Here is a 27,431-nt window from a genome sequence, read left to right on the forward strand (position 1 = left end):
TATTTATCCGAGTGTTGAGTTGATACTCTTTGTGCTTGCATTATCCCTTGGCGCTTGTTTATGCATGGATTCTAACTACTTCCAACAAGCTTCAAATTCCTCAAGGAAAATAGAAAAATCCTTACTTACTTCTTGGTGTACCAATTTCAACTTAGCACCAGCCTCTGTCGGGGCAATCACCTTTCCAAACTGCTCCAAAAACTGCCTCCACAATTCGTGTCATGAACTTTGATCATCACCCTTCAAATCATTGTACCAAACCTTTGCTTGTCTGCGCATCAGCAACGACACCATTTGCAGCTTCTTCGCATCCGTCTCAACATATGCATCAATATCACCTACAATTCAAAATTTGCCAACCATTCTTCAAGGTCTTCAACACCTCCAATTATGGGCCCAAATCTTGACTACATCATCTCTCCTACCTTTAAACACAACCGCCAAATATTTTGACCATCTGCTAACCGTTTGTCGGCTTCCAAACACCACTTTAAACTTCAAATCGGAGCATCAATGCTCCTCCGTGGGGCACTTGAAGATGGATAGGGGGAAGGGGAACACACCCAAAACCCAAGTAATCTGCCTCTCTATAGCCCAAGACAATCACTACACACCCCAATCCACTAGAGTCCACCTTCAAAACTCACACAACTCACCGACGAACCACCGTTTGCACACCACCGTTTGCACACCACCATTTGCACACACTCAATATGACACCACCAACAAAGCCCAATCACCTTGTATAGCTCGATTCAATCCCTTCACCACACACACAACCTCTCTCAACCTCTCTGTGCACAACAGACCATCAGGGGGGACAAAACTACCTACACACGCCCGAAACCAGATGCACACAATAAAGAAGAAAAGGGATAAGGGGAATCGACACCAGATGCACAATAATGATGGATTTCTTTCAACAAAGACGACTATATACAGCTGTAGCTCCTAACCGGCATAAGCATCGGCAAGTAGAACACAAAAATCTGGTTGCCCTTCAGCTCCACACCAACTCCATAGCCACACTTCGGCTCAAGAATCCCTTGGTCCTCCCGTCTCACTGACCTCGGAAAAGAGAACCCCCACATGGAAGAACGGGACCCTCTTGAGCGTGGGCACTCCCCTTTTTTGGTTCCTCGTCTTGGCCCTTACGAGCGCATGATGGGCCTCTACCACATCATCATGCCATTGCAGAGTCAACGGCCATCGATAACGGGCCTATCCGCCACTTGCTTCAACAAAACCACCAGGTACCGCCCCACATCAACATCATGTCCATCAGGCACAACCACAACAATGCTGTGCGCGCTCTAGGCACCATGGTGAACAGTCTTCGGAGCTCAACTCCTACACCACGACACATAAGTGCATGTCTCCCTTGTGCTTATGTACTCTACTAAGTCAACCTCGTACTTATCATGTGGGATCCACTTCAAATCACCCCCCAATGGTCAAAACTTCACCAACTCTTAATTTTAATTGCATAAAAATGCTCCTCCTCTCACCATTTCAATCCGATGCCATTTGGTGCACACCAACCCTGTGATTGAGCCGCGAATTCCAACCAATAGATCTCTTTGTTGTCTACGAACTGTACAAACCTCACTACCATTTTGGCTTTGCCGTGCCCTCAAATGATGCGCCTAAAAAACCCGTTTGCTACCACCTGACCGGCAACTGCCATCATTTTCAAACTTTAATATCTGACCGACCCGGTGCCCGATTGACGAGCCGTAAACTCCCATGGCCTTTACTTGTTGCATAGAATTCATACAAAACCTAGAAAAGCTTCAAAATCTTAGATGTCACATATATCCATGCAACCAACCGACACAGAACTAGGCCCCAACAAATATTTATTTGCTAGTATCTTGACCTCAAAGTTCCAAACGACAATCTGAAAAGACCAGCAGGCTCCATAAATCAAGCACTACACACCCATAGCTCCAAAATGACTTGGACTACCTGAAATCACCTGCTCTGTCCGTCTCAGATTTGGCAAATACCATCAACTTTGAATAGCCATGGCTTTCGCTTTGTAGTGCTGTTTGATGAGCCATATGGACTTGCTCCTCTAGCACTTGAAGCTCTACATTTTGAGCTAGAAACCATCACCTTGAGCCTCCTTCACCTACCACCTTGTCCGGCCCATCTTGTAGCCTTTAGGGTCTAAAAACCCACATAAAGCATATATCTCTGTTGCCACCTATCTGTCCAGGATCTTCCCATATGTTCTAGCCCTCTGCCATGCATCTATAAGCATACACATCACTGCCTATGTCCTCTGCTAGGGTTTTCACACTGGGTGCACCAACGCCTACCAATGAAGACACACTCCACACAATTGACAGACAACACACATCAATTTCGGTTTAGCAAAGTACACACCTCTCTCTCTTTCTCCCTCACATACAATGGCCCGGGGGGCACACACAACTCACACAATTGGCACCAAAAACTTTGAGCAAGGAAATGCAAGAAGGGGGAAATGGGAAGCACAAGATTTGGCTATGGTTTGCTCCAATTATGACAAAAACAACCCGCTTACAAAACACCATAAGACCTGCTACCATCAGCTCCATCGGTACGACCTCAAAGAGCATAATTTTTTTTTGGCAACCCTTAACTTCACACATTATGTCTATTTACAAGGCGGGACATTGACGAAGCTCTTCACCGACCAATGCACTACTTTCTCAAACAATGCCCAATGTTGAAAATTGATGATGATTTTAGTCTTCCACTTTACTTCACTTGTATGTTTCTACCCAAACATTAGATAAGATCCACAAGGAGTTTATCGGATTGGTCTCATAAGTGATTTTGGCATTTTGAAGACGTTAAATATATCATTTCATTTCATTTCTCTCTCTCTCTCTCTCTCTCTCTCTACTTTCTTCTCTCCTCGCTGTAACCTCTCTCTCTCTCTCTCTCTCTCTTTCTTTCTATTCTCTTACTTCTCCTCTCTCTCTCTCTCTCTCTCTCTCTCTCTCTCTCTCTTTCTCTCACACACACACGCCGCGTGCGCGTGCACGTGCACACACACACACATACACACAATGTGTGTGTGTGTGTGTGTGAGTGAGAGAGTGAAAGAGAGAGAGAGAGAGAGAGAGAGAGAGAGAGAGAGAGAATAGGGAAGGGAATATAGAGAGAGGAGAGGGAGGGAGCATACCTCGCTCTCCCTCATCTCCTCTCTGTGTGTGTGTGTGTGTGTGTGTGTGTGTGTGTGTGAGAGAGAGAGAGAGAGAGAGAGAGAGGAGAGAGAGAGGGGGGGGGGGGCGGGGGGGGGGGGAAAGGTATATCCTATTGTGTAGAGAGCACCGAAACTCAGATATACAGATCTGAGTTTTTGGTGCTCTCAAATTATTTTTAAGGGTCGGCGTCGCTATGAATGTCACTATAAGCGTCTCTATAGTCTTTGTTACATAGCGACGCCTATAGCGAGGCTGAGCTTTTCCCCATCTGAGCGTTGCACTACGAGCGTCGCTACATTAAAGACGTCTTGTAGTGCTTGTGTTTTACTTGAAATCGGGGAATCTTGCTGGGTTGTGATATCATTGTGGAAACTCACGACATTTTTCAAAAAACTACCCTACAATATCTACTGCCTCTCACCTCATCCCATCTTATCTAGGGAGCAAAAATATGGTCCCGCAAGAGCAGATCTTTGGGAAAAATGTCTCCAAAGTTGATAGAGGAAAAGTGTCTACAACCAATAACAAGGAGGTGGATCATCCCCACTTTATGCAAGGACACCTAGTGGTAGGCAACCACCCAACCCAAGACTTTGTTTAAACCTAGTGTGGGGAGTAACATTCCATCATCTTCAAAAAATCCAAAACCAGCAGAGAAAGTCAAGAGAGTGGTAGATGGGGATGGTTTCATAGCTGCTACCTGGGAATTATTTAAATCAAGGGGCTTCTCCTTGGGGTATATCTCACATAATTATTATGAAGCCCTCATGGAGGACATGCCATCTCGTGAAACCTCAGTAGCCATAGAAAACATCATGGAAACCCATGAGTTAGCCAAGAAACAAAAATATCCAACAATGAAACCGACCCATGAGGCATTCATCTAGAAGTGCATATGCAAGAAACAGATAGAGGAGGAAACACACATGGTTCATAACAGTATGAAGTTTGCAACCTTTAATGTAAAAGGGTAGAATGACCCTCAAGGTTGCACAATTTTAATAAGTGGATGTTTTCTAGTCAGATTGATGTGTATTTAGTTCAAGAGCATAAAAGGAAAGACAAGGCAAGGCAACTTATGCACTATAGAGGTATGGAGTGCTTCTATGGAGGAAAGAAAGGGGGATTCCCCGGAGCTTACTTGCATTAAGACATCTCTTCATCCCATCTGGATTCTGGATCATCCAAATGGTCAATGCTCAGTTTTTCAGATATCCACTCAATGGGGCAAAATGATGTTGATTAATGTCTATGCAGACAATAACCCTAGACTTAGGGGTGATCTTTGGCAATGGATAGTAGGCTTGTAGCTATCTCATTGAATTATGGCTTGGGACTTTAACATGTATGTGCAGGGCAGGATATCACCTCTACTGGCTCTCTTATTAACAAGCTAGAGAGTAATTCTAGGGAGAGAATGGTGAGTGCAGGTAATTTACAGGATGCTTGGCTAGAAACTACATACCAAAACCAAGGATTTACCTTCCATTCACAATCTCATCTGTCTTCTTGGTCCTGGCTTGAAAGAATTTATTTTTGTTCTACTCACTGGCTGCCTACTAATGATGATGTGCTTAATTTGAGTTTAATAATGTTGGTCTCCAACATTCACTTATGGTAAATAACTCTTTGTTGAGGCATCTATGTTCAAGCTATTTATGAGTAGACTTATGCAGCAAATTAAAAGATATGTTGAGACTGACCTTGTTTATGCATGACTTTTCTTGACTGATTAAATGCAACATTGCATAAAAATGTGGAAAAGCATGTAGCTAATCAGAAACATTAGAGATTCATAGATGCCTCAGAGTTCATAAAACAGATTGTCTCAAGGGATGTATCTACAATTATTGAAGAAGAATTGGGAACCCTAGCTGCTGATGCAAGAAGAATCATTAACGAATTTGACTCAAAAATGGCCATCAGGGAAAGGTTTCTATGTAGTCAGTTCTAAGCATTCGCTTTGGTGAGCGTTGGTAGGTTGAATTTTTTTTGGGATAGCTCTTAAAGCTTAGTCTACCCAGATTTTTGATTCAGGTTCATTTTGACCTCCATTAAATGGTGTTGCTGAGAGGAAAAAGAAGTCTCTTATGAAGATGGCACAATGTATGGTCAAAAGTCAAGCTTTACCACATTCATGTTGGCTCGAGACTGTCATGTGTGCCACTTATGTACTCAGCAAGTGTCCTACAAAAGCATTGTAGTCTATGACTCCATATGAAGCATGGCATGATAGAAAGCCATCTATTGAGCACATGCATGTTTTTGGCTGTTTGGCGTATGATTTGGTGCCACAAATATAGCGTAGAAAATTGGATGATAAGGCTATCGAATGTATTTTTGTGGTTATAGTGCTGAAAGCAAAGGTTACAAGTTGTATCATCCACAAACAAAGCATTATGTTCAACCCTTACTGTCATGTACCAGAGACAACAATGTAAGCTCACAAGACATTTATGACACTTTGTTGCCTCTTTTTAGTGGTGGAAGTTCAAATATAAACTCCAATGAGGCAAATGTATAGCCTATGGGGGTTTCAAAAAGTGTTATACATCATCCTATTACCGATGCAGATGTACATGATGTACTTGATGAGGAAAGGGCTGACCATGAGCAGGATAGAGGTATTGCCAAAATGGCTGGTGCATACATTGCATGATAGTAAATTGGATGCACCTTTGTCTAGTCGCACTTGTTCAGGCTCTTGCCATGCATCTTATGCATCAGATTGTTATGCTTTGGCTGTGTCTAGCTTACATTATGTTGAGGAACCTCTGTCTTTTGATGAAGCACATAATAAAAAAAATTGGATGGCTGCCATGCAATCAGAATATGATGCACTTATAGAAAATGACACATGGACTTTATGTGATTTGCCTTCTGGAAAAAAGGCAATTGGAACAAAGTGGGTTTACAAGTTAAAACACAAGCCGGATGGTGAGATTGATCGCTATAAGTCTCAACTTGTTGCAAAGAGTTATGCACAGCAAAAAGGTATAGATTATGAAGAGACTTTTGTTCCCAATTGTTGTATGACCACTGTGCATTTTGTATGTGCATTTGGCAACTCATTTTGGTTGGGATGTACATCAATCCGACATTGTTACTGCTTTGTTGAATGGTGACATATTTGAGGAAATTTATGTAACGCAGCCTCGCGGTTTTGTCAAGAAAGGACAAGAGAATAAGGTGTGAAAATGTAGCAAAGCTTTGTATGGATTGAAGCAATCTCCTCGTGCTTGGTATGAGAAGGCTGACACTCATTTGGTCAAACAAGGCTTTTGTAACAATCCAATAGAAAGCACATTGTATGTCAAGCATGAGGGCAATGTACTTCTCATGCTTGTTCTTTATGTGGATGATTTGCTGATCATTGATCCCAATGAGGCACATATTGTTGATTTCAAGGCTGATTTGAATGCTACTTTCAAGATGAAAGATTTGGGGTTGTTGCATCATTACTTGGGCATACAGTTTAAGCAGTGTGATGGTGGTATTGCCTTGTCTCAAAGAAGCTACATAGAGACATTGCTATCTAAGTTTGGACTTGAGGATTGCAAACCTATTTCCACTCCCATGGAAGCTGGTTTGAAGTTAAGTCTACATGATGTTGGTGATCTTGTTGATGTCACTCTTTACCAAATTGTTGTTGGCTGCCTCATTTATGTATGCAACATGAGGTTGGATATTCAGTTTGCAGTCTCACACGTCAGCAGATTGATGCATATCCCAGGGTCTAAGCATTGGTAGTACTTCAGAAGGATTTTCCACTACTTGAGTGGCACTTTATATCTTGGCTAGTTTTATCCCAAGGGGGGATCATTTACGCCAGACTTACATGATTTTTCGAACTCAAATTGGGCTGGTTGTTTTGACACGCAGGTGTTCACAAGTGGTTTTTATTTCATGCTTGGCAGTTCACGTACATCATGGTTGAGAAAGAAGAAATTTACTGTGGCCACTTCTAGTTGTGAGGCTGAGTATAGGGCAGTCTTGACAACTACGGTTGACTCTGTATGGCTCAGATGCATTATCGCCGATTTGGGTGTTGGACAGGACACTGCCAACACTATCTTGCTTCCACAACTCTGAGGTATATTGAGATTGTATAAAAATGTAAACTATATAATTCCTACATACAGCCCTAGAAAGAGATCTAAAAGTATCCAAGTTATCAAGGTGCTACCCAAACTTTTATGCATCTTATCCAATGGTTGATTTTTTGGCATAATATAGAGAAGGTATGTGGTATTGAAAGCCTTATGTGGAGCTCCTAAGGCCTATTGACACCAAAAAAATTATATAGAGCCCGGGGCACCTTCATTAATATGAAATCCCTAGCTGACGCAGCATCAACTTGCTGCACAGGCACAGAGCCTTCATCTTTCACGAGGAAGGCATTGTCTTTGAGGATGCGGCTCCTGATCTTGGGCTGTCCCCTAGTCAATCATTGCTTCTCATTATAATAAGCTGTTGGTGATGATGATATACTCGGTTGCTCATGACGTTGCAAGAGATCCTCTTGATCTGCTGACCTTTTGCGTATACCTGCAAGTGTCTGCCTAAGGTTGGACATGGTGAAGGGATATTGGAGGCGCACAACAACCTTGACGATGACAATGTGAGTAGGAAGCACCGATGGGCAATATTGCAACAAACTGCTCAAGTTTTATGCCACAAAATGAAAATGGCCGCACGGCCTCCTTTTATAACCCTAAACCCTACCTGCTACCGCTAATTACTTTCCAGGTAAATGCGTTCAAACAGTAGGGGCTACAAAAAGATGTTGGTTGATGTCGTAAGCTAGTAGACAAACAAAATAGTTTAACCAATTTACTAGAGAAAAGGCACAAGTAACAGGGGCTGCAAAAAGATGTTGGGCCCAAATGCGTACACGTTTGCATGGAGCGGCATTTATTTTGGTTCCAAAATTTCAACTACATAGTCAAGGCTCTAACAGAGAGGTCATGGGAGACTTTGAAAACGGTATGCAAACAATTGCTCTCAGGTGACAAGGATAGAGAAGCTTTCCAACAATGTGTTGATTATGCTAATAGAGAAGGTAGGTTTAGAGATCCGTGCCATATTGAAGCATCAAGAAGCACTGAGCTCTAGCGTGCTGGAAAGAATATGGGGGAGAAAAAGTGAAACTTCAACACATGGCCCCTTGGGGTGACCATCTTTATCATTTGATCATGCTCCTATGGTAGTAGCCCAATAGGCCTCTTTTTTTTTTCTTTTTGGGAGGGGACGGGGGTTGCCTCTTTTTTTCGTTGTTGGGACCCCTCCTTGGCCCTTCCAAATCCACACTTCCATTGTGTGGTTTGCTTACCTAGTCTACCCTTCGTCTTAATATATCTTGTACACAAACTTTTTGTATGAAGTATACTGCAATTTGATTGTTATTTGGCATTGTGCACTCTTAATTTGTGGATGAAGCACGCCAACGATCACCTTGCCAAACTCTTATGTTCTAGGTCCGAGAGCTTCAATCTTGGCATGTCCAAACACAATTGTTGTATGCGAAGTAGAGTTTTTTGCATGGTCGATATCTAGCCATTACATTAATCTGAGCATTAAAAACGTGTTTCGTCGCTCTGAAACCTCAAAACCTGCTTTGCCTCATGGAAAGCGAAGGACCCATGTGGGATGCATGTTTCATGGAGGCATGATAATCTACAGTACGTTTTCCCTTGATGAAAAAGACGTATGCTACGTGGGACAACGATATGGAAATTTTCCACGTAAAATCAATATTCAAGAGAACGTTTCGGTGGGACCACTTAATTAATGGATGTTAATTAAAGAAAATTATATAAACAGGATCATCTTAATTAAGAGAAGCCTGAGGAAACGCGAGCCAAATTCTATTACCATAATCTCATCTAAAGCTGGGTGTCCATTAAGTGAAAAAACTGCAATTGGAGAAATTAAATATTGGAATTTCAATCAGGGATAGAAACTACGTCGAGAAGGCAAGTAATGCCATTAATTTGATCCAAGGCAAGTAATGCCATTAATTTGATCCAAGTCAAAGTAATGCCATTAATTTGATCCAAGGCAAGTAATGCCATTAATTTGATCCAAGTCAAAGTAATGCCATTAATTTGATCCAAGGCAAGTAATGCCATTAATTTGATCCAAGTCAAAGTAATGCTTAATTTATACATGATTAATTTGTCAGCAGCACGTGAAGGCCTCCTTAAGAACCAAAACCCTAGCTCCATTATGCAATACAATTTATAGCTATTTTATTTCATTCCAGTACGTTAGCTGCAGCAATTAACGAGCCTGATTCTAATTGGACCTTCCGGCGTCAATGCGACCCGTTCAATGATCCGGCGAACATCTTTATGCTGGCCTTGCTCAGACGTTGCTGATGAGCCGATCTTCATGTGTCGCTTGATCTGCTTGGATCCAATTGCTGTACTGGGCAGCTTGTTGACGTTGGCCATGGCGTGATGCTGTTGATGATCATCAGAGCCAGCACGACATCGTTGCTTGTACAGCTTTTGCAGCTTGGAATTCGCAATATTATTGACCTCGCTTATAAAGCTCAAGAAGATGGACGCCACCTCCATGTCCGTCAGGATACCATAATCCTTACTTAATATAGAGCTCGGGGCGCCTTCATTAATATGCAGATCCCTAGCTGACGCATCATCGACGTCTTGTTGCACAGGCGCAGAGCCTTCATCTTTCGCGAGGAAGGCATTGTCTTTGAGGATGCGGCTCCTGAGCTTGGGCTGTCTCCTAGTCAGCCGTTGCTTCTCATTATAATAAGGCGCTGCTGGTGATGATGATATACTCGGTTGCTGATCATGACGTTGCAAGAGATCCTCTTGATCTGCAGACCTTTTGCGTATACCTGCAAGCGTCTGCCTAAGGTTGGCCATGGTGGAGGGATATTGGAGGAGCACAACAACCTTGACAATGACAATCTGAGTAGGAAGCACCGACCTGCAACTGCTCGAGTTTTATGCCACAAAATGGAAATGGCCGCACGGCTATTGCTAATTTCTTTCCGTGTAAACTTTGCTTTTTATGATACTGGAAAATGCCTTCTAGAAACATTAACGCGCAAACTCCTCCGCTAGCCATTCTTATGCTTTTTTTAAAAGTAAAGCGTGTCGTTAAAGTTAGAGCCAAATTAGACAATGCCACACTAAAACTCTATGGTTAGCAGTGTTCGGGAAAAATCATTTTTCCAAACATACAAAATTCCTTTCTTTCATTTTGTCAAGAGGAAATTTTAGAAAGTTAGGTTGTTTTTTCGGGTTTTTACACTATTTTTCTCTATTTTGGGGCGGTATTTCTCCTTTCCCCCCTGCCCTCAACCGGCATTTTTGAAATTGAAAACGGCACCATATTAAGCTGAGACACATTTTTTCCGAACGCTGATGGTTAGGCATGGCAGCATTCTTGGCCATTTAGTGTCCAACTATGGTATCATCACTTATTGAGATAAAATGTTGGTTATCATAAATCTTCTCAAGTTGGCAAGCCCATGAGTTGTACAAGTTTTCATTCGCCATCATAAGTACTCCCGAGGACTTTTCTACATGTGTCCTAAGATAGATCGGCCCTTATATCAATTACTAGTTGCAACGTGGCTTTTGAGAAGCTCAAATCTGCATTGGTGACACTCCTATTCTGAAAGCACCTCAATGGAGTGGGGTAACATCTTTCATACACATATTGATGTCAGTGACTATGCCACTGGCTACATCTTGGCCCAGCTTGTTGACGGAAATCTAGTTTCTTTCTATTGCATATGCTAGCCAAAAATTGAACCTCGCTGAGAAAAATCACACGACCATGGAACGCGAGGGGCTATCAATGTAGGTAGAGAAGTTTTAACGCCATTTGCTTGCAAATTATTTTTTCTTGCTCATCAACCATCAAGCACAAACAATGCAACATGGGTAGGATAGTGTGTTGGTTTATAATTTTTCTAGAATTCAATCTTGAGGTGGCGGTCAAGAAGAGGAAAGCACCAACACGTAGACCACTTTTCTAAATTAACCTCAGGGCAGGATCCCATCCGGGTGAATGATGACCTTCCCCGTTCTTTACTCTTTTCCATTGAATGGGTTCCAGAATGGACCAAGAACATTGTGATGCTCCTCACCACTACTACTATACCTCCCAGTTTCAATAAACATGCACCATGATTCTTAAGAGAGCGCTATGCTTACCAGCTAATAGCAGGCCATTTGTATTAGAAGGATGATGAATTGATCCTTAAAAGAGTGTCATGCCCCAACAAGTATTCTCTCCTTGTGCACCATTCCCATAGGTTTCCATGTGGGCAACACCTAGCCCCAAACCCATGACTAGGGTGCTTTAATTCCAAGGTCTATGGTGGCCCACATGAGACAAGATGTGATAGACTTTGTCCATGCTTGCACCCATTGAAAATACAACAAATTTTGCAAACACTCAACATTGTATCATATCACCCTATGGGATTGCCAAAATTATATGGGATACGTATTTAGAGCGTATCTACCATTATCTCGAGGATAACATGGTTAATGTGAATCAATTGAAATCCAAAAGCACAATCATAGAGTCGAGGAAATACCACATTCTTAGAGAATAATTATGCTGCAATTGTTTGGTTGCAAACTTCGAGATATGTGCCCTTGAAACTTCGTATCTATAAGTTCTAAAAAGTGCCTAGAGGGAGAAAGAGCATGCTATTTATTTATCAGGATCACTAGAAGCCTAGAAGGTGCACCATTCTTGCACTAGGCTTGTGGTGGTCCACCCTTCACATGGACTCACATGATTATATAGCATCATTGGTGTAGCTAAAATAAGGAGCACGCAAGGCCATGTGCATCTACCAGTGCATGTGCCAAGGTGAAAAAGCAAGTACGAAGATCAGTACAACTAGGGCTATCCAGGGATGCATGTCTTTATTGGTTTTTAGGCCAGGAAGCTCTATTTGGGGCTAATCAAGATGTTCATAATGCATTGATTATGTAGTAAAAGGTGGTCTTCAAGATGTTCTCTAGGTTGGTTCCTAGACAGCTCATCAATCTACAAGGTGTATGATCTTGCATTAAAGGGGAAACTGCTTTGTAGATCCTCACAGGATTGCACGGATGATGATCAGGGCATATGTGAATCAATAGGACTAAAGTGTTTGATTTATGGATCATGTCGATCTTTTCACATCTACAATCCGAACCGGGACGGTAAACATAGGAGCAATTGAAGTTTTGTCAAGGACCGCTTCTACACCATTTTGACTACCTTGGTATATGTGCCATTGTATGTTTTCTCAAGTCTTCAGTGTTTACAGAGGGTGTATAAGGTATTTGAAGCTAGTCAAAAGTGACAACTCATCAATCAAGGCTACAAGCACCAAGATATTGTGACGGGAAGTTGGCAGTTAGCAATCTAGCAATGAGGTTGCAAGCAAGTGAATTTATCCCATTTTGGGAACTTCTGTTAAATGCCTTTTGGTTTTCAACTTGCAATTGCAATGGGGTTCTAAAAATGGAAAGTCGACAAAGTAGAGTTTCACTACGGCTTCACAAGAGGTCCATCTGACTCTAAAGCTGAAAGTTATTGTGGTTCAAAGTACTACAAAAAAAAGGTTTTCTTTTGAAAATTTTACGGATTCCAATAACCCATGGGGGGGATCTCTCATGGAAGTGGCACATGGTGTAAAAAATCCCACGTACGAGTGTTGGGGATGAGGTGTTGGGTACTTATATGGGGAGATGGTCTTCATTGAGAAAGGGAAGAGAGAGGAGTTATGGCTCGTTCCCCCTTTCCATTTCATGGGCATTGTGTTGGGTGTCGCATGCATGCACATGAGCCGCATTGATCAGTGATGGTGGCATTTCCAAGTGGCTCCGCTCGATGTAAACGGTAGCTTGGTAGGGGTCAATTCACACAGGGTGGGCATTGGGATCTCCAATATGCACCACCAAGTATGAAATCTTGTTCCGAAAGCCCCTAAGGCCACACTCCTTCGAGATGTAAGCATAGGTTGGGGAAAGGCCTTCTCTTGGTCTATGCCCAAAACCCTAGTGTTGCAACATCCTTGCAAGTTACAAACATATGTAACTACATTCGGAAACATCCTCTGTATACAAACACCCGGCAGCTTCCTTGCAAAGAGGAGATGTTGTTTAAATGTATCATCTTCATTGATTTTGTGGAGCTGCTTGCCTTCTTATGGCCCTATATGGGAGATTTAGCAGCCTCCTTAGGCAAAGTACTCTTTGCCCCAACCATTGATTGCCCAACTAGGAACAAAGTGTGTATTATGTGGCAAACTGACAAGCAAACGGCTGAAACTAGTAGAAAGCTTCAATTTTTCTAGTTCTAAGATTTTTTTTGGCTACATTACTCAAGGCTTTAAATAGTTACTTTGACATGGTAACTACAAACTCTATATTTTTTCTAGATAGCAATCCTAATCATCCTAGTCACTCGTCTAAAATAAAATCCATGAATTGAAAGATTTGAAGGAATCCTTCAATCACATACTATACCTCTCCCTTGTCCTCTACCATGTGCCCCCCCCCCCCCCCCCCCCCCCCCCCCCCCCAACCCACCAAAAAAGCCTTGTTTGGCTGCTATACATCGACCAAAGAACCACCAAGCACACCACCTTTGATCTGGTAGCACGTCATGGCCCGGCTCTTCCTTGCGGTCATTTACTCCCTCATGGGCCCCTGTGGTGGTGTCCTTGTCTTCATCTAACTTGTCTGATTGCACTTCATTTGACATGCCTTAAAATGTGCGTGTAGCAACCTCGTGCATATCCACATCATAGAACTTACCACCATCTGCCATTTCCTTATCAAACATATGTCCAACCTTGGAGTGCTTGTCTGCAACATGGTTGTCCGTATACTCCTCTTTGACCTCTTATTCTACATAGTTCACCAACAAACAAACATTTTACGATAAGAAAAACCAAAATTGTGTTCAAAACAAGAACGAAGACGGTTGCTTACTTTTCTAAACATGTCCCTTGTTGTGAGCCCAGGTCTTGGCCACTTCGGAGATGCGCTCCTTGCATCCACCTTTCGCACAAATGTCTTTTTTCATTAGAGTGGCAACGAAATAGAGAGGGTGGTATTGGTGCCTACAGCTAGGTGCCTACAGCCAGCATGAAAGAACCAACCACATGGATGGAGTCCAAGCACTCCCCACAAGCAACAGAAGATCCTAAAGCATAGATTGTCTTGTCTTCATCCTTGATCTCGGGCCTTGGAAATAATATGAATGTTCTTCCTTAGTTGAATTTTGCAATTATCATTCTGACAAATTCACTCTGGATCTGAGCCTCTTCACACTCAGTTTCGAGGACACCACATTTCCTCTGCATGTCACATATGGAAATGTCATGACAGTGAATATTACCAAAGTAGTGTCCTAGAGAAAAGTAAACAACAGCAAATGTAAATGTCATGACAGTTACTAGTACTAAATAGCAGACAATACCAAATGTAAACTGTACCAATGTTCAGAGTACCTAAAGGACCAACTTGTACCAAAGGACAATAATCTAATAAGCACTAAGTAGTACCAAATAGTAAACAGTAACCAATATGGTAAGTAGCAAAACTAGCAGACAATACCTTAAAGTACTTGTTAAGTATATCATGCTCCTACCAAAGCACAACAATCTAGTACACAATAAATAGTACCAAATGTTAAATACCAAATATTAAATAGTACCAAATAATCAGTATGAAAATTTCCAAACAATAAAACTACCAGATGTGAAGTACCCAAAGCACAAAAGTAAAAATATAAAGTACCAAAAAGTACAAAATGAGGTCTCCAAAGTTCCCAGAAATATTGAAGTACCAAAAGTAAAGTACCTCAAGTCAAAACATGGTACTTAAAGACCTAATATGTACATCACAATTCGTAGCACATAGATATACATATGATGTTCCTACAGAAAGTACCAAAAGGACCCCAAAGTACCCAAAAATATTAAACTTGTGAGTTGAAACTAGGGTTAGGACTTGTGGGCATTCAAAGTCAAAGTTTTGGTAGGATTCTCACCTTGACATTGAGCAACTGAGGATGATATTGGTATTGTCTTTAGTCAGAATTTGTGCCAAGTAACATTATGAAATAACGAGGCCACTAACTTTTTTGAGTTGCTATTTGTTTTTATGTTGATACTATTCTTCTCACAACATAAAAAACTAAACGAGGATTTTCTTATCAGTTACCGCTGATTAGCAAACCTGGGTTTCGACAATTGCTGTTGTGTCTGTATGCTACTCTGCAACAAAGTTGTATTACATATTATTATCTGATAGCTCTTCCACTTACCTTATTTCCAAGTTTTCTGTTAGTAGAACCTAATGTTGCAAACACAAGCTTTCATGAAACTGTTGGTGTTTCAAGCTCTTGTATGGGGCAAGTTTTTACATAATAATGGAATTTGGACGTTGGCGCAAAGGAATATTGGAGCTATTGGGATGGATGTGAAGCTCTTTTTGCATATAGACATGAGCTGCCCCTTGGGATTCATCACAACATGAAGAAAAGGCCGAAGTTAGCCCCGGAAACAGTCACAATTTTAGACAGTGAACTCCTTTGAAAATAATGTGGCATATACCGTTTGAAATACGTTTTGGTGTTTTTAAACAAGAGGAGGAAGAAAGGTGCCCAAGGCTTTTTGTGCCTTTTTTGGCATTCCCCAGAGAGAGAGAGAGAGAGAGAGAGAGAGAGAGAGAGAGAGAGAGAGAGAGAGAGAGAGAGAGAGAGAGTTTTGAGTTTTTTGAGCCTGTTGTAAAAAGGGCACACATGTTAAACAAGAGGAAGAAAGACATACCAAGTTCTTTTGTGCCTTTATTGGCACTCCCTCTCGCGAGAACGGGAGTATGCATCAAATGGGAGTGTTGATATGGAGGCTTTTTGGGCGAGTGTAGAAAGGGCATGATTTTCTCGAGTCGAGCCATGTGGGTGGAAAGAATAGATGGTCTCTCTCTCTCTCTCTGTCTCTCATTGGAAGGGAGTGCCATGGTTTGCAGAGGCGGAGAGCCAGCTTGTTTACTAAATGGGTCCCTTCATTAAAGGGCCATAGTGACTTCCTTTACATTTTGTTTCAAAATGTCTACGGGAGGCTTCACCTTCTGCTGGGCTGCAATAATTGCTAAATATCTTGGGTAGATGCAAGTTCCAAAGTTGGCAATGATGAAGAAACCAAAAACAAGGTTGGAATTTTTGATGTTTAGATTCGTGCTACGAGGTATGAAGCAACCGGAAGTTCTCATTGTATCCAACGCCAACCATTGGGAATTTTGGCAAGGTGGAAGCCTTAGTCCTTTGTTTTTAAATCCTTGTGTGCACAACAAGCCTCTAGGAACCTTCTCTGATGGCACCAGGAATTGCAATTGCAATTGCTCTTATGCTTTTGAGGACTAAGATGCTTCAAGCTTGATTGTAGAGATTGCCCCCCATCGGGAAAGATTAGAGAATATTCATTAGTTTATGATGGCAGAATGGGAGAGTCCATATGAGTGGCAAGGTTGAAGAAAGAATAAAAGTCCCACAAGTGACGAATATGAAAGGTAAAATTACCAATGCCCGTGTAATTCATGAAAAATTACAAAGTATAGAGTTATATAGTGCATACAACATTGTAGTGTAAAGAACTATATACTACCATCTACCACTATATAGCACATAAAACTATATTCCACCATATAAGTATATAGTATCTCATAGTTTACTAGATAACACTACATAGCACATAGAGTTAAATAGCTACATAATATTACAAATAAGTAGGACACTTTATTACTATTTATTACTATGGGAAGTACTTAATGTGTAGCTATATAGTGTATTGTGTAGATGGCTGAAAGCATGGTTTGGTGGTACAATATGCACTGTCAAGGACACTACTTTTTCTTGGGTAGAAAATTAGCATTTTTTGGGGAAGTCTTTTTTATCCACTTTATTGGGAAATTCGTTTTTATCTTTTTTTTTTTGGGGAATTCTTTTATGTAAAAAAAACATTTGGTTTGTATCAGCATAGATCTATGTAATGATTATAGACGAGTCTCTCTCTCTCTGTCTCTCTCTCTCTTCCTATCTTTCTTCCTCGTCCACAACATAGCCGATTATGTAGTTGTAGCTCTTTAACTCGCTACACTACCCACACTCTTGCCAGCATGGAATTCACAGATTGACCAGAGAATACAAATGGTTATCCTAGCATGAGAATATGGCTACGTAAACATGGATAATCCTCAAGGCATGGAATTCACAACTACTTCTCTTGGCATGGTGAATGAGAAAGGTTGTCCAAATAGGGATTGGACTACTGTGCAAGGCTGCCTAAACAGGGATTGGACTATGGAGCTGAATGCAAGTGTTCACAGCATGGACACCGCTTCTATGCATGAGTATTGGGCTGCTAAGAAATGAGAATAGAGAAGGAAAGAAAAAGAAAGCAGCAGGTTGCAAGATCCATCTTTAATGGATGAAGCCAAATCAAGAAAGTAGATTTGTTCAGCTAAGGCAAAGTTTTGGCGCAAACAGACACTAGGGCTTACAAGAAGTATCCAGACAGAGTTATTCCATCAACACATGCTCCATCCTACTTTTAAGGATCTGCAAACATCAATAGCTAATTTTGAAAGCACTCTTCTATCTAGCATCCGTAACACCCTCAGCCAGCTCAAGGTGCCCCGCTCAATAGATGAGCTCTTCTTTGATGATGGTAATGAATAATATCGATGGCATGACACAAATGAACCATACAAGGATAGCAGGTATTTTGAGTGTTCATCGGAGAAACATTGCTGCAGCCAATTATCGTCTTGAGATTAAAGATGATGAGGAATTTTTGCCATTGAGTGCATGTCAAAGATAATTGCCTCAAGGTAACATTGTCACAGGTGAAGTAAGAGATCTAGTTTATGTCGTTTGGAGCTCAGAGACTCTAGTTTCACCCAACAAAAAGGATATATGTCGGAAGAGGATTGGAAGAAAAAGTGTTATCAAACATCCAATGCATCTTCTCGATGACTCTCAGGTAAATTTAAACCGTTGCTAATGTCTTTTGTGCCTCTCTATTTTCTCAGGTGTAATGTACTCTACTTATAGTACTTGAAGGTATTCCATTTGTTTTACCTCATACAATACCTCTAGTAACTTGCTGAAGGTATATCATTTGGTACATGTAGCAACCTAAGGTATAATAGTAGCTTTATTAATATGAAGGTACTCCATTGTTATACCTTAAAATGCCGTATGCTTCCACATTAGGTACTCAATAGCACTTTTCATGTGATTGGAGTACCCTATAATAATGTTCATAGGTCCTTCATCTACCCTATACTACCATATAAGGTACACCATAGTACATTCAATCTGATTTGAGTACTCTATAGAACCTTGTGATGTAGGCCAAAGTACATTTATCTACCATATAGTGGCATGTTATATGGAGCACCCTAAAATGTACTAAAGAGTACCATATAATTCCATGTTATGTACTACATAATATCCCCATCCACCCTATAGCATTACTCAAGGTACTCTATAGTACATTTCCTAGTACAAAACAAAAATATATTTCATTGATAAAGTCTTACAGTACCAAAATTGGTACTATATACCACCAAATTGGTAATTTATGGCATCCACCTGGTACCACCATTTAAGGTACTCTTTAAGAAATTTCCAAACTAGTTTCAAACTTGGTATTGAACAATACCAAATTGGTACTCTACTGCACCAAATGGTAAAGTACTAAATAGCTAATGTCTTACTATACCAAATCTGGTACTGCACAAAATCCAATTGCTAATGTACTCTACCAAATATACAAAAATTAATACTATACAGTACCAAAAATTGGTACTATACAGGTACTATTCTGTACCAAATGGTATTGTACAAAATGGCTAATATTTTACTCTCATAATTTGTTTTGTTTTAATGTCACAGGTTGAGTTGTACCAAAGATTCAAGAGGGCCAATCCAGAAGTGGAAATTTCTCTTAGATGTTTTGAGGCTTTAAAGCCTTACTTTGTCCAAAAAATGAAGAAGCGATATACGCGTTGCTGTGTATATCATGTCCAAATGATATATTTTAAAGAGGCATTTAATCAGATGCGACAAAACAAGTTTGGGCATCATGGAAAGGATCATGCCTGCACATGTTCCGTTTGCTGTAGTGATGATTCAGGTAAGTGTACTGCAAACCAATTAGTGTCTCATAGAATCAGTGATATGTGGGAATCACTTTTATGTCCAAAGGCTCATGATGCAGAATACTATGCAAAAAAATGTTCGTTTGGATTTGCTCTAGATTTGGAATAAACAGGTTGACATTGTGTCCTGATGAAATTTCAGTGGATAGTGGGGAGGTCACTGTGAAGATCTTCACAGATGTTTCAACTGGGCAAGTTGATGCAGGTGGGTCTGAGAAGAAAAGAAAGGACTTGGTAGTGCAACAAATAAGATGCTCTACTTTTATTGACCCATTCTCATCTCATCTTAAGAGCTTCATCAAGCATAACTACATTTTTTGGTGGCAGGGACAACAATTTAAAGAGTGCTTACTCAAGTTTCCATCAGATGTTGTTGTTTCGATCATCGAATTTGCCAAGAATTATCGATTTAAAATAGAAAATGAGATACAAGTCCATGCACTAGTGGTCTAATCAGGTTACAATACTTATTCACATTACTTATGTGAGAAACTCAGGAGGTGGTGTTGAAAAAACACTCCATTTTTACATATCTGATGATATAATACATGACACTTTGTCTGTACAACATTGTTTTCTTCTTCATGACAAGTGGTTGAAACAGAAAGGCCATTCTTTACGACGTCATTGGGTGTTGTCAGATGGTGCAGTGTCTCAGTTGAAAGCATGAAGACAGTTCTACTTTGTGGCTAGGCATTATTGGTTGACAGGTCTGCAGATAATGCATAACTTTTCAGCATCAGGACATGGAAAAGGTGAGCACGATGGAGCAGAGGTAATCATAAAGAGAACCCTCACTCATGAGGAGTTGAAACCAGATGGGTAGCCTATGAAGTCTGCAGCCGATGTAGTCAACTATCTAAATGAAACATTTCAGCATAAATCAAGTACACAAAGAGTTTTTTGGCTAGTTTCAAGGATGATGTGCGACGCAATGTCCAATGAGATTGTCAATGTATTACAGGCTCATGATCATTTCATTGCATTGATGGATATTCACAGGATAGTCCATGCGCTCTACGATATCGTACACTCTCATGTTTTTGTGATTCATTTATCTATGGGCAATGGAGAAGATGTTTTTGGCCTATTCGGGGTCCGTTTGAGGTCATCTAAAAGGCCAAGGGTGCCCAACTAATAAAGCTAAGTGTGGGAACTCAAAAAACAAGAGAGAAGAACAAACAACATGTAGAAGAATGGAAATATTTGATAGTCCAACCATTATTGGAATCAGACGATCCTTGCAACGATGAAGACGATGATGCCAAAGAAAATAATAGTTCTGATTTCAATTTGCCAATGCATAATGTCTCTAACCTCCCCATGTATGAAGGGAACCCTGAGTGTTTGTGTGAATTGTTGTCAATTGGTGACAACTTTGCAGCCAAGGTAGCAGAGAAAGGACATGATTTCTATTTGATTAAATGCACCAAAAAGAGGAACGAGACAGTGAAGGCACAAAAGGATGCATGGCACAACAAAATTGTTAGAGGGGGGAAATTGTTAGAGAGGGGAAAGTAGTTGAAGGCTTGTACTATGGCCAGTTGAAGGCATTTTTGATACATACAGCCTTCTAAATCATACACCTCTAGTTATGATCTACTCACACCTTGTAAGAGCAATACGGTTTCCCATGGAGCCTATCCCTGGATGGAAAAATAGATTCGGGTTATCTACTGAAATTTATGAAAACATATACAATAACATGCCGTATGATGATGAGAGTGATCAAGATGCACTAATCATGTAACAAACAATACCAAACACAGAGGTAGAAAGTACAAATAGATGACTTTTAGGATCTCTGATAATACTTGGGTTAATTACCAAAAATTCAACCATGTACTTCTTTTGATAGCCTAATGTCTTTTTGTTTCTCTCTTGAGTTTCCTCTCTATCTGTTCTTGTGTTCTGATAGCAGGTACCGAAGAATAACTTGGGTTAATCACCCTATCCCAATAACTTAGAATAATTACCAAAAAACCAACCATGTTCTTTTCATTGACTAATATATAGTTTCAAACATGACACTATATAGTACCAAAATTGGTATTGTATAATCCCAAATAGTTACCGAACCAAATGTTGCAATACCAAAGATAAATAGTACCTAGTACCAAAACTAGTACTGCACCAACTGTAACCCAAATGCATGATATTTTAGTGCATCCTCTCTTGATGGCTAATGTCCACAATACCAAAATTGAAACTACAAAGTACCAAATTTGGTACTATTAAGTACCAAATTGGTACTGTATATTGCTACTGTACAATACCAAATAGTTACAGAACCAAATGTTGCAGTGCCTAACATGTATAGTACCAAAATAGTACCCAAGAAGACCAAATTGAAGTAAACAAGTTAAAAAATACACATTGCAAGTAGTTGGAAATAACAAAATTACCATAAATATTAGTAATAATATAAGTTGGATACTGAACATTAGTAGCCAATTGGGATACATCATATATTTGGGGGGTCAAATCGATAGGAATAGCCTTCCATCTCTACAAAATAATCAGCAACCAGTGGGGACAAATCATCTTCAACATCAAACAATGGGTGTTTTCTACAATAGGCATCTGGGAAGGGATCTCTAATCCACTCAACTAACCAAGGCTCTACTATATCAGTGAGATACGAGGAACCCTCGGGATCCACTCCTGGCTCAAAAGAACGGATTGATAAGCAATTGTCGTAATCATTCTTGAAAGACTTGTAGCGGGTGTCTTCAAGAAGGATCGTGTTGCCAATGTTGAATTGTGGGTGTTATTCCCAAACTGTTTGCGACTTCTTCAGGAAAATAGGCTTCTGCCAGAATTTTTTGTCAATGTATGAAACATATTTAAGACTATCCCGCCAAATCTCACAATCCTCTTGAGAAAATATGTTTGCTCATACAAAAGAAATCATATAAGACTTAATCAAAACAAGGCTGCACATTAGATTATTACTCACTTACTCCAAGTTACACTACCTTTTATGAATTTTGAGTTCTTCATAACTTTTGGGAAGCAAGTATTCAAGATTCGCATCAGCTTAGGCTTCATGCAACAACTCCAAATCATAACAATTGCCAGAGCTGCCAGTACTTCCAAGAAATCTTGGGCACCTGGCCTCAGTTTACAAAAACATAAATTATTGACACGTAATTCTTGTAATGCTTGCTTGAATTCCCATTCATATTTTGGTAACGTAGACCAACTTTTCAAGACCACCCCATTGACATCAAGAATAATCAGTCTGCCCTTTGATGTAGGAAGATCCTTTGGAGCATTACGCTCTATAACAGTAGGCTCATCTAACCACCAAGCTTTGAACCCTAACAAGCAAGAATAGGCAAAAGAGACAGAAAACATATAACTGCTCATTAAACACTAGACAATAATAGGCATATTTGGCTCAAAACAAATGGTTGAACTAAGGTCGATAATACAATGTGGCACAACACATGCATAACATCTTGCACGCATGGGTCTTAGGCACACGCACTTGAGAGAGCCATCATCACTTGTTGTATGCTCATCAACATCAACCCCTATAGGGGAGTCCTTGTCTCTCAGAAACTCCGCCTTGTGTAATGCATCATCAAGAGGTAAGCGTTCCTCAAGCAGCTCCTTGCTCACACCAGTATCATCCACCTTTGGGTCCTCTTCCTTTAACACTTTATTCCCACCCGTGTCCACCTTTGAGTCCTCTATAATGGGATCCTTGTCTCCATCCTTCTTCTCCGGTAGCGACTTGTCATCATCTACTTCCCCCATTTGGTCCTTGCCCGCATCCTGCTGGTCCTTGTCTCCAACCTGCTCGTCCTTGTCTATATCCTATTGGTCCTTGTCTACATCCTCATGGTCTGGTAGCACCTCATGGTCCGGCTCTTCCTTGCGGTCATTTACTCCCTCATGGGCCCCTGTGGTGGTGTCCTTGTCTTCATCTAGCTTGTCTGATTGCACTTCATTAGACATGCCTTGAAATGTGCGTGTAGCTACCTCGTGCATATCCACATCATAGAACTTACCACCATCTGCCATTTCCTCATCAAACATATGTCCAACCTTGGAGCGCTTGTCTGCAACATGGTGGTCCTTATACTCCTCTTTGACCTCGTATTCTACATAGTTCAACAACAAACAAACATTTTACGATAAGAAAAACCAAAATTGTGTTCAAAATTAGAAGCAAGACGGTTGCTTACTCTTTTGAACATGTCCCTTGTTGTGAGCCCAGGTCTTGGCCACTCCGAAGATGCGCTCGTTGCATCCAACTTTCGCACAAATGTCTTTTTCATTAGAGTGGCAACGAAATAGAGAGAGTGGTATTGGTGCCTATAGCCAGCATGAAAGAACCAACCACATGGATGGAGCCCAAGCACTCCCCACAAGCAAGAAAAGATCCTAAAGCATAGATTGTGTTGTCTTCATCCTTGATATGGGGCCTTGGAAATAATATGAATCTTCTTCCTTCGTTGATTTTTGCAATTATCATTCTTACAAAATCACTCTGGATCTGAGCCTCTTCACACTCAGTTTCGAGGACACAACATTCCCTCTGCATGTCACATATGGAAATGTTATGACAGTGAATATTACCAAAGTAGTGTCCTAGAGAAAAGTAAACAGTAGCAAATGAAAATGTCATGAAAATTACTAGTACTAAATAGCAGATAATACCAAATGTAAAATGTACCAAATGTTCAGAGTACCTAAAGGACCAACTAGTACCAAAGGAAAATAATCTAATAAGCACTAAGTAGTATCAAATAGAAAACAGTAACCAATATGGTAAGTAGCAAAACTAGCAGACAATACCTAAAAGTACTTGTATATCATGCTCCTACCAAAGCACAACAATCTAGTACACCATAAATAGTACCAAATGTTAAGTACCAAATAGTAAATAGTACCAAATAATCAGTATGAAAAGTTCCAAACAATAAAACTACTAGATGTGACGTACCCAAAGCACAACAATAAAAATATAAAGTACCAAAAAGTACAAAATGAGGTCTCCAAGTTCCCAAAAATATTGAAGTACCAAAAGTAAAGTACCTAAGGTCCAAATATGGTACTTAAAGACCTAATATGTACATCACAATTCATAGCACACAGATATACATATGATGTTCCTACAGAAAGTACCAAAAGGAGCCCAAAGTACCCAAAAATATTGAAATTTTCAAGAAGTACCAAATGAAAATACTCATGGTCAAACCAAGGTACTTAAAAGCACCTAATATGTACATGTCATTACACATATATAAATATTATGTTCCAACAGAAAGCACCAAATGTAAAGTACCAAAAGTACCAAATGTTCCTACAAGAAGTACCAAATGCTCCTACAAGATGTACATAAGAATATTCAGGATGCACCAAAGGACACTTGAAGAACTAGCTATATACCAAAAGTACCAAAACAATTCAAATAGTACCCAAGTTTGTTCATGACATTGTACAAAAAGTATAAACCAGGACAAGTGGCAAAAGTTCCTATCAAGAATATGGCACTACATACAAGCACAGTTAGAAAAAAATAACATGAAGAACAAGAGGTACCATATGTAAAAATACCTGTTCAATTTCCATTTCTAGAGCAAGATTCTTCATCTCCGCAGTGCCTTCGAGTCGACATAGCATGCGTTTCGACACATTTATATCAGCTTCCACATCTTTTATCTCATCAAAGTCACAAGGAACTTGCCGATGTAGTTCATCAAGGCGTTGCTCAAACAAAAGAATATCCTCCTTAATTTTCTTTGTGACAGCATTTGAGCCCTCAAACCTCAGTAAACTCTCTTTCTTTTGTTGGAGACTTGCCCTCAACTCAGATAACCTGTTCAACTTCTGCGTAGAGCTTGTCAAAACTCCGTGAACAATGGCATCCAGATCAGAAATGTATTCTACTGCCACTGTTTCAAACTGCAAAACTTTGTCCTCTTCAATATTACACATATTGCTGGCACCCTGTGTGTATTGCCTCTTCTTGTTGGACCCTAATAGCCCACCATGAAATGCTCCATTAGCCCTCTTCCAATTTTCCACCTTCCTCTCCAATCCGTAGGTTTACTACTGCACATGCTCAACACACTCTCCCCAAACCTTGCCCATGCAATTTTATGTCTTGTTGGGTCATTTTTAGGAGCATGACACTTCTCAAAAGCATAGTACCTAGCAAACTTAGCTGTAATCTCCCCACATGATGGGGGACCCTGGTACACCTTATGATAAAAAAGTTTGCAATCATTAATGAAAGAAGGCTACAAATGTGAATGTAGACCTTTGCATTCTTCTGATACCGATGTTGGAAAAGAGTAAGCCGCTGCTCATCTGCACTACAAGAGGTTGTGTGCTCTTGTGACGCTGTTAGCGACGGAAATACACTGGGTTTTTATAACCCCCGGCGTCGCTAAAACCGTCGCTAATAGCGTCACTATATGCATCGCTATATAGGGACGGTCATAGCGACGTTTACACAGAAGTCTATAGAGACGCTTATAGCGACGCTCCATAGCCATAAATAGCGACGGTTATAGCGACGCCCGAGAGAAATTTTTTTTCGTGACAGGGCATTGAATGCCCTGCCACCCATCAACCATATTGTACTTGATTCACTTTTTAAAAAACGTGCAAGGGTAGATAATAGACCCAAAATAGTCACCCACAAGACGCATTGTTTGCAAAATTGCCAAGCGTAAAATTGAATATTGTACACATCATAGGCAAAATGAATTGATTGGCAAATGTAATAATGACAATTGTACAACATCATAGGCATAAAGAATTGATTGGCAAAATGAACTGCGGTGACAAATGTAATACTATACATGGTTCAAAAAGACGTGTAAAATCCGTCTCATGATACATAAGCTATGAGAAACCCTAAACTAATGCTATCTAGCTACGGCTAAACTGACGTCGTCTAGTCAGACAACTCATCGCGTCCAAGCAGCGTATCTGTCGGATTCTGCAAAAAAAGACAATAAGACAGCTTTCAGTAAGTATAAACATAACGACATTTATAAAACAATACAAAAAATAGAAAAGAGTAAACCCTAATACTAACCATGCCGCCGCGAGAACTGAGAATGTCCATCAGGGCGTTTAAGCCCTTCCTGCCTGCGTACTCGCGCTCGTACGGTGTGGGATCATGTCTTGTCATCGACCACTGTCAAAACATACAAAGATTTCATTATGTAAGAATTAAAAAACTCATAAACCCTAAACTATCGAACATAAAGAGCAATGCGAAAACACTTACAAAATCGGCCTCAAATGATGCCCATCCACCGCTCCCCAGGTGGTGCGAGCTCCCTGCCTCTACTCGCGCTCTGGCTGCATCCTTTTGTTGCTTCCACTTGTCGGGATTCTCGCGCGCTGCTTTCTTCGCATTCTTCCAATCTTCTTTGGCCAGCCAATCTGGCCTGTTCCACCCATGCTTGATTGCTTTTTGCACTTCGGAACGCTTGTGTTTGCAGTATTCGCGCATTCGAATCTTCATCAGGTCTTCATTGAAGCGCTGATCCCGTGTTGGAACAGGAAACTCATCATGAAGTATGCTTATGACTCTGTTTTTTAAATCACTTGGTACTTCACTCCATTTGTTTAGTATGTAGTGTCTAAACAACTGAGAGCAAAGACCACGCATGCGCGAGATCACCTTCTTGCCGTCATCATCCATGATGATGCCGCCGCTAAAGTCGACGGAGTAAGGCAAGCCCTCTGGCCGGTGACGCGTGAACCTGGGTGTCCCGGCAGGGGTCTCTAGTGGCGTTTCGATGGGGGTACGGACGTCAGGTGTCTCCACCGGCGTCTGGGCCCCGAAGCGAAGAGTGTCGAGTGGGGTGGCTCTTGGCGGAGTAGGTAGAGGTGTGTAGCTGCTAGGAACAGTGAGCCGCGCAAAACCTAGCGTAGATGGCGATGCTGTGGCTGGTGTGGGGGCGGGCAAAGAAGGGGAAGGTAAAGAGCCTCGTCGAACACTAGGCGGTGTGGAGGCATCGGTGGCGGAATC

At 40.8% G+C, this 27,431-nt stretch overlaps 1 protein-coding gene across 1 annotated transcript; it reads right to left on the reverse strand.

Moving 5' to 3' along the window:
- Positions 1-9,469: 9,469 nt before the first annotated feature.
- Positions 9,470-10,096, reverse strand: LOC147423576 (uncharacterized). The gene has a single exon (XM_086501317.1). It carries the CDS (start codon positions 10,094-10,096, stop codon positions 9,470-9,472), a length of 627 nt encoding a protein of 208 aa, XP_086357443.1.
- Between the last annotated feature and the right edge of the window lie 17,335 nt (positions 10,097-27,431).

Source organism: Adiantum capillus-veneris, chromosome 26, assembly GCF_014529385.1.
Source record: "Adiantum capillus-veneris isolate H3 chromosome 26, ASM1452938v2, whole genome shotgun sequence".
NCBI classification, from domain to species: Eukaryota; Viridiplantae; Streptophyta; class Polypodiopsida; order Polypodiales; family Pteridaceae; genus Adiantum; species Adiantum capillus-veneris.

What these genes read in the sequence shown, in the direction of transcription:
- LOC147423576 (XM_086501317.1), bottom strand. Translation starts at nt 10,096, where the DNA reads ATGGCCAACCTTAGGCAGACGCTTGCAGGTATACGCAAAAGGTCTGCA.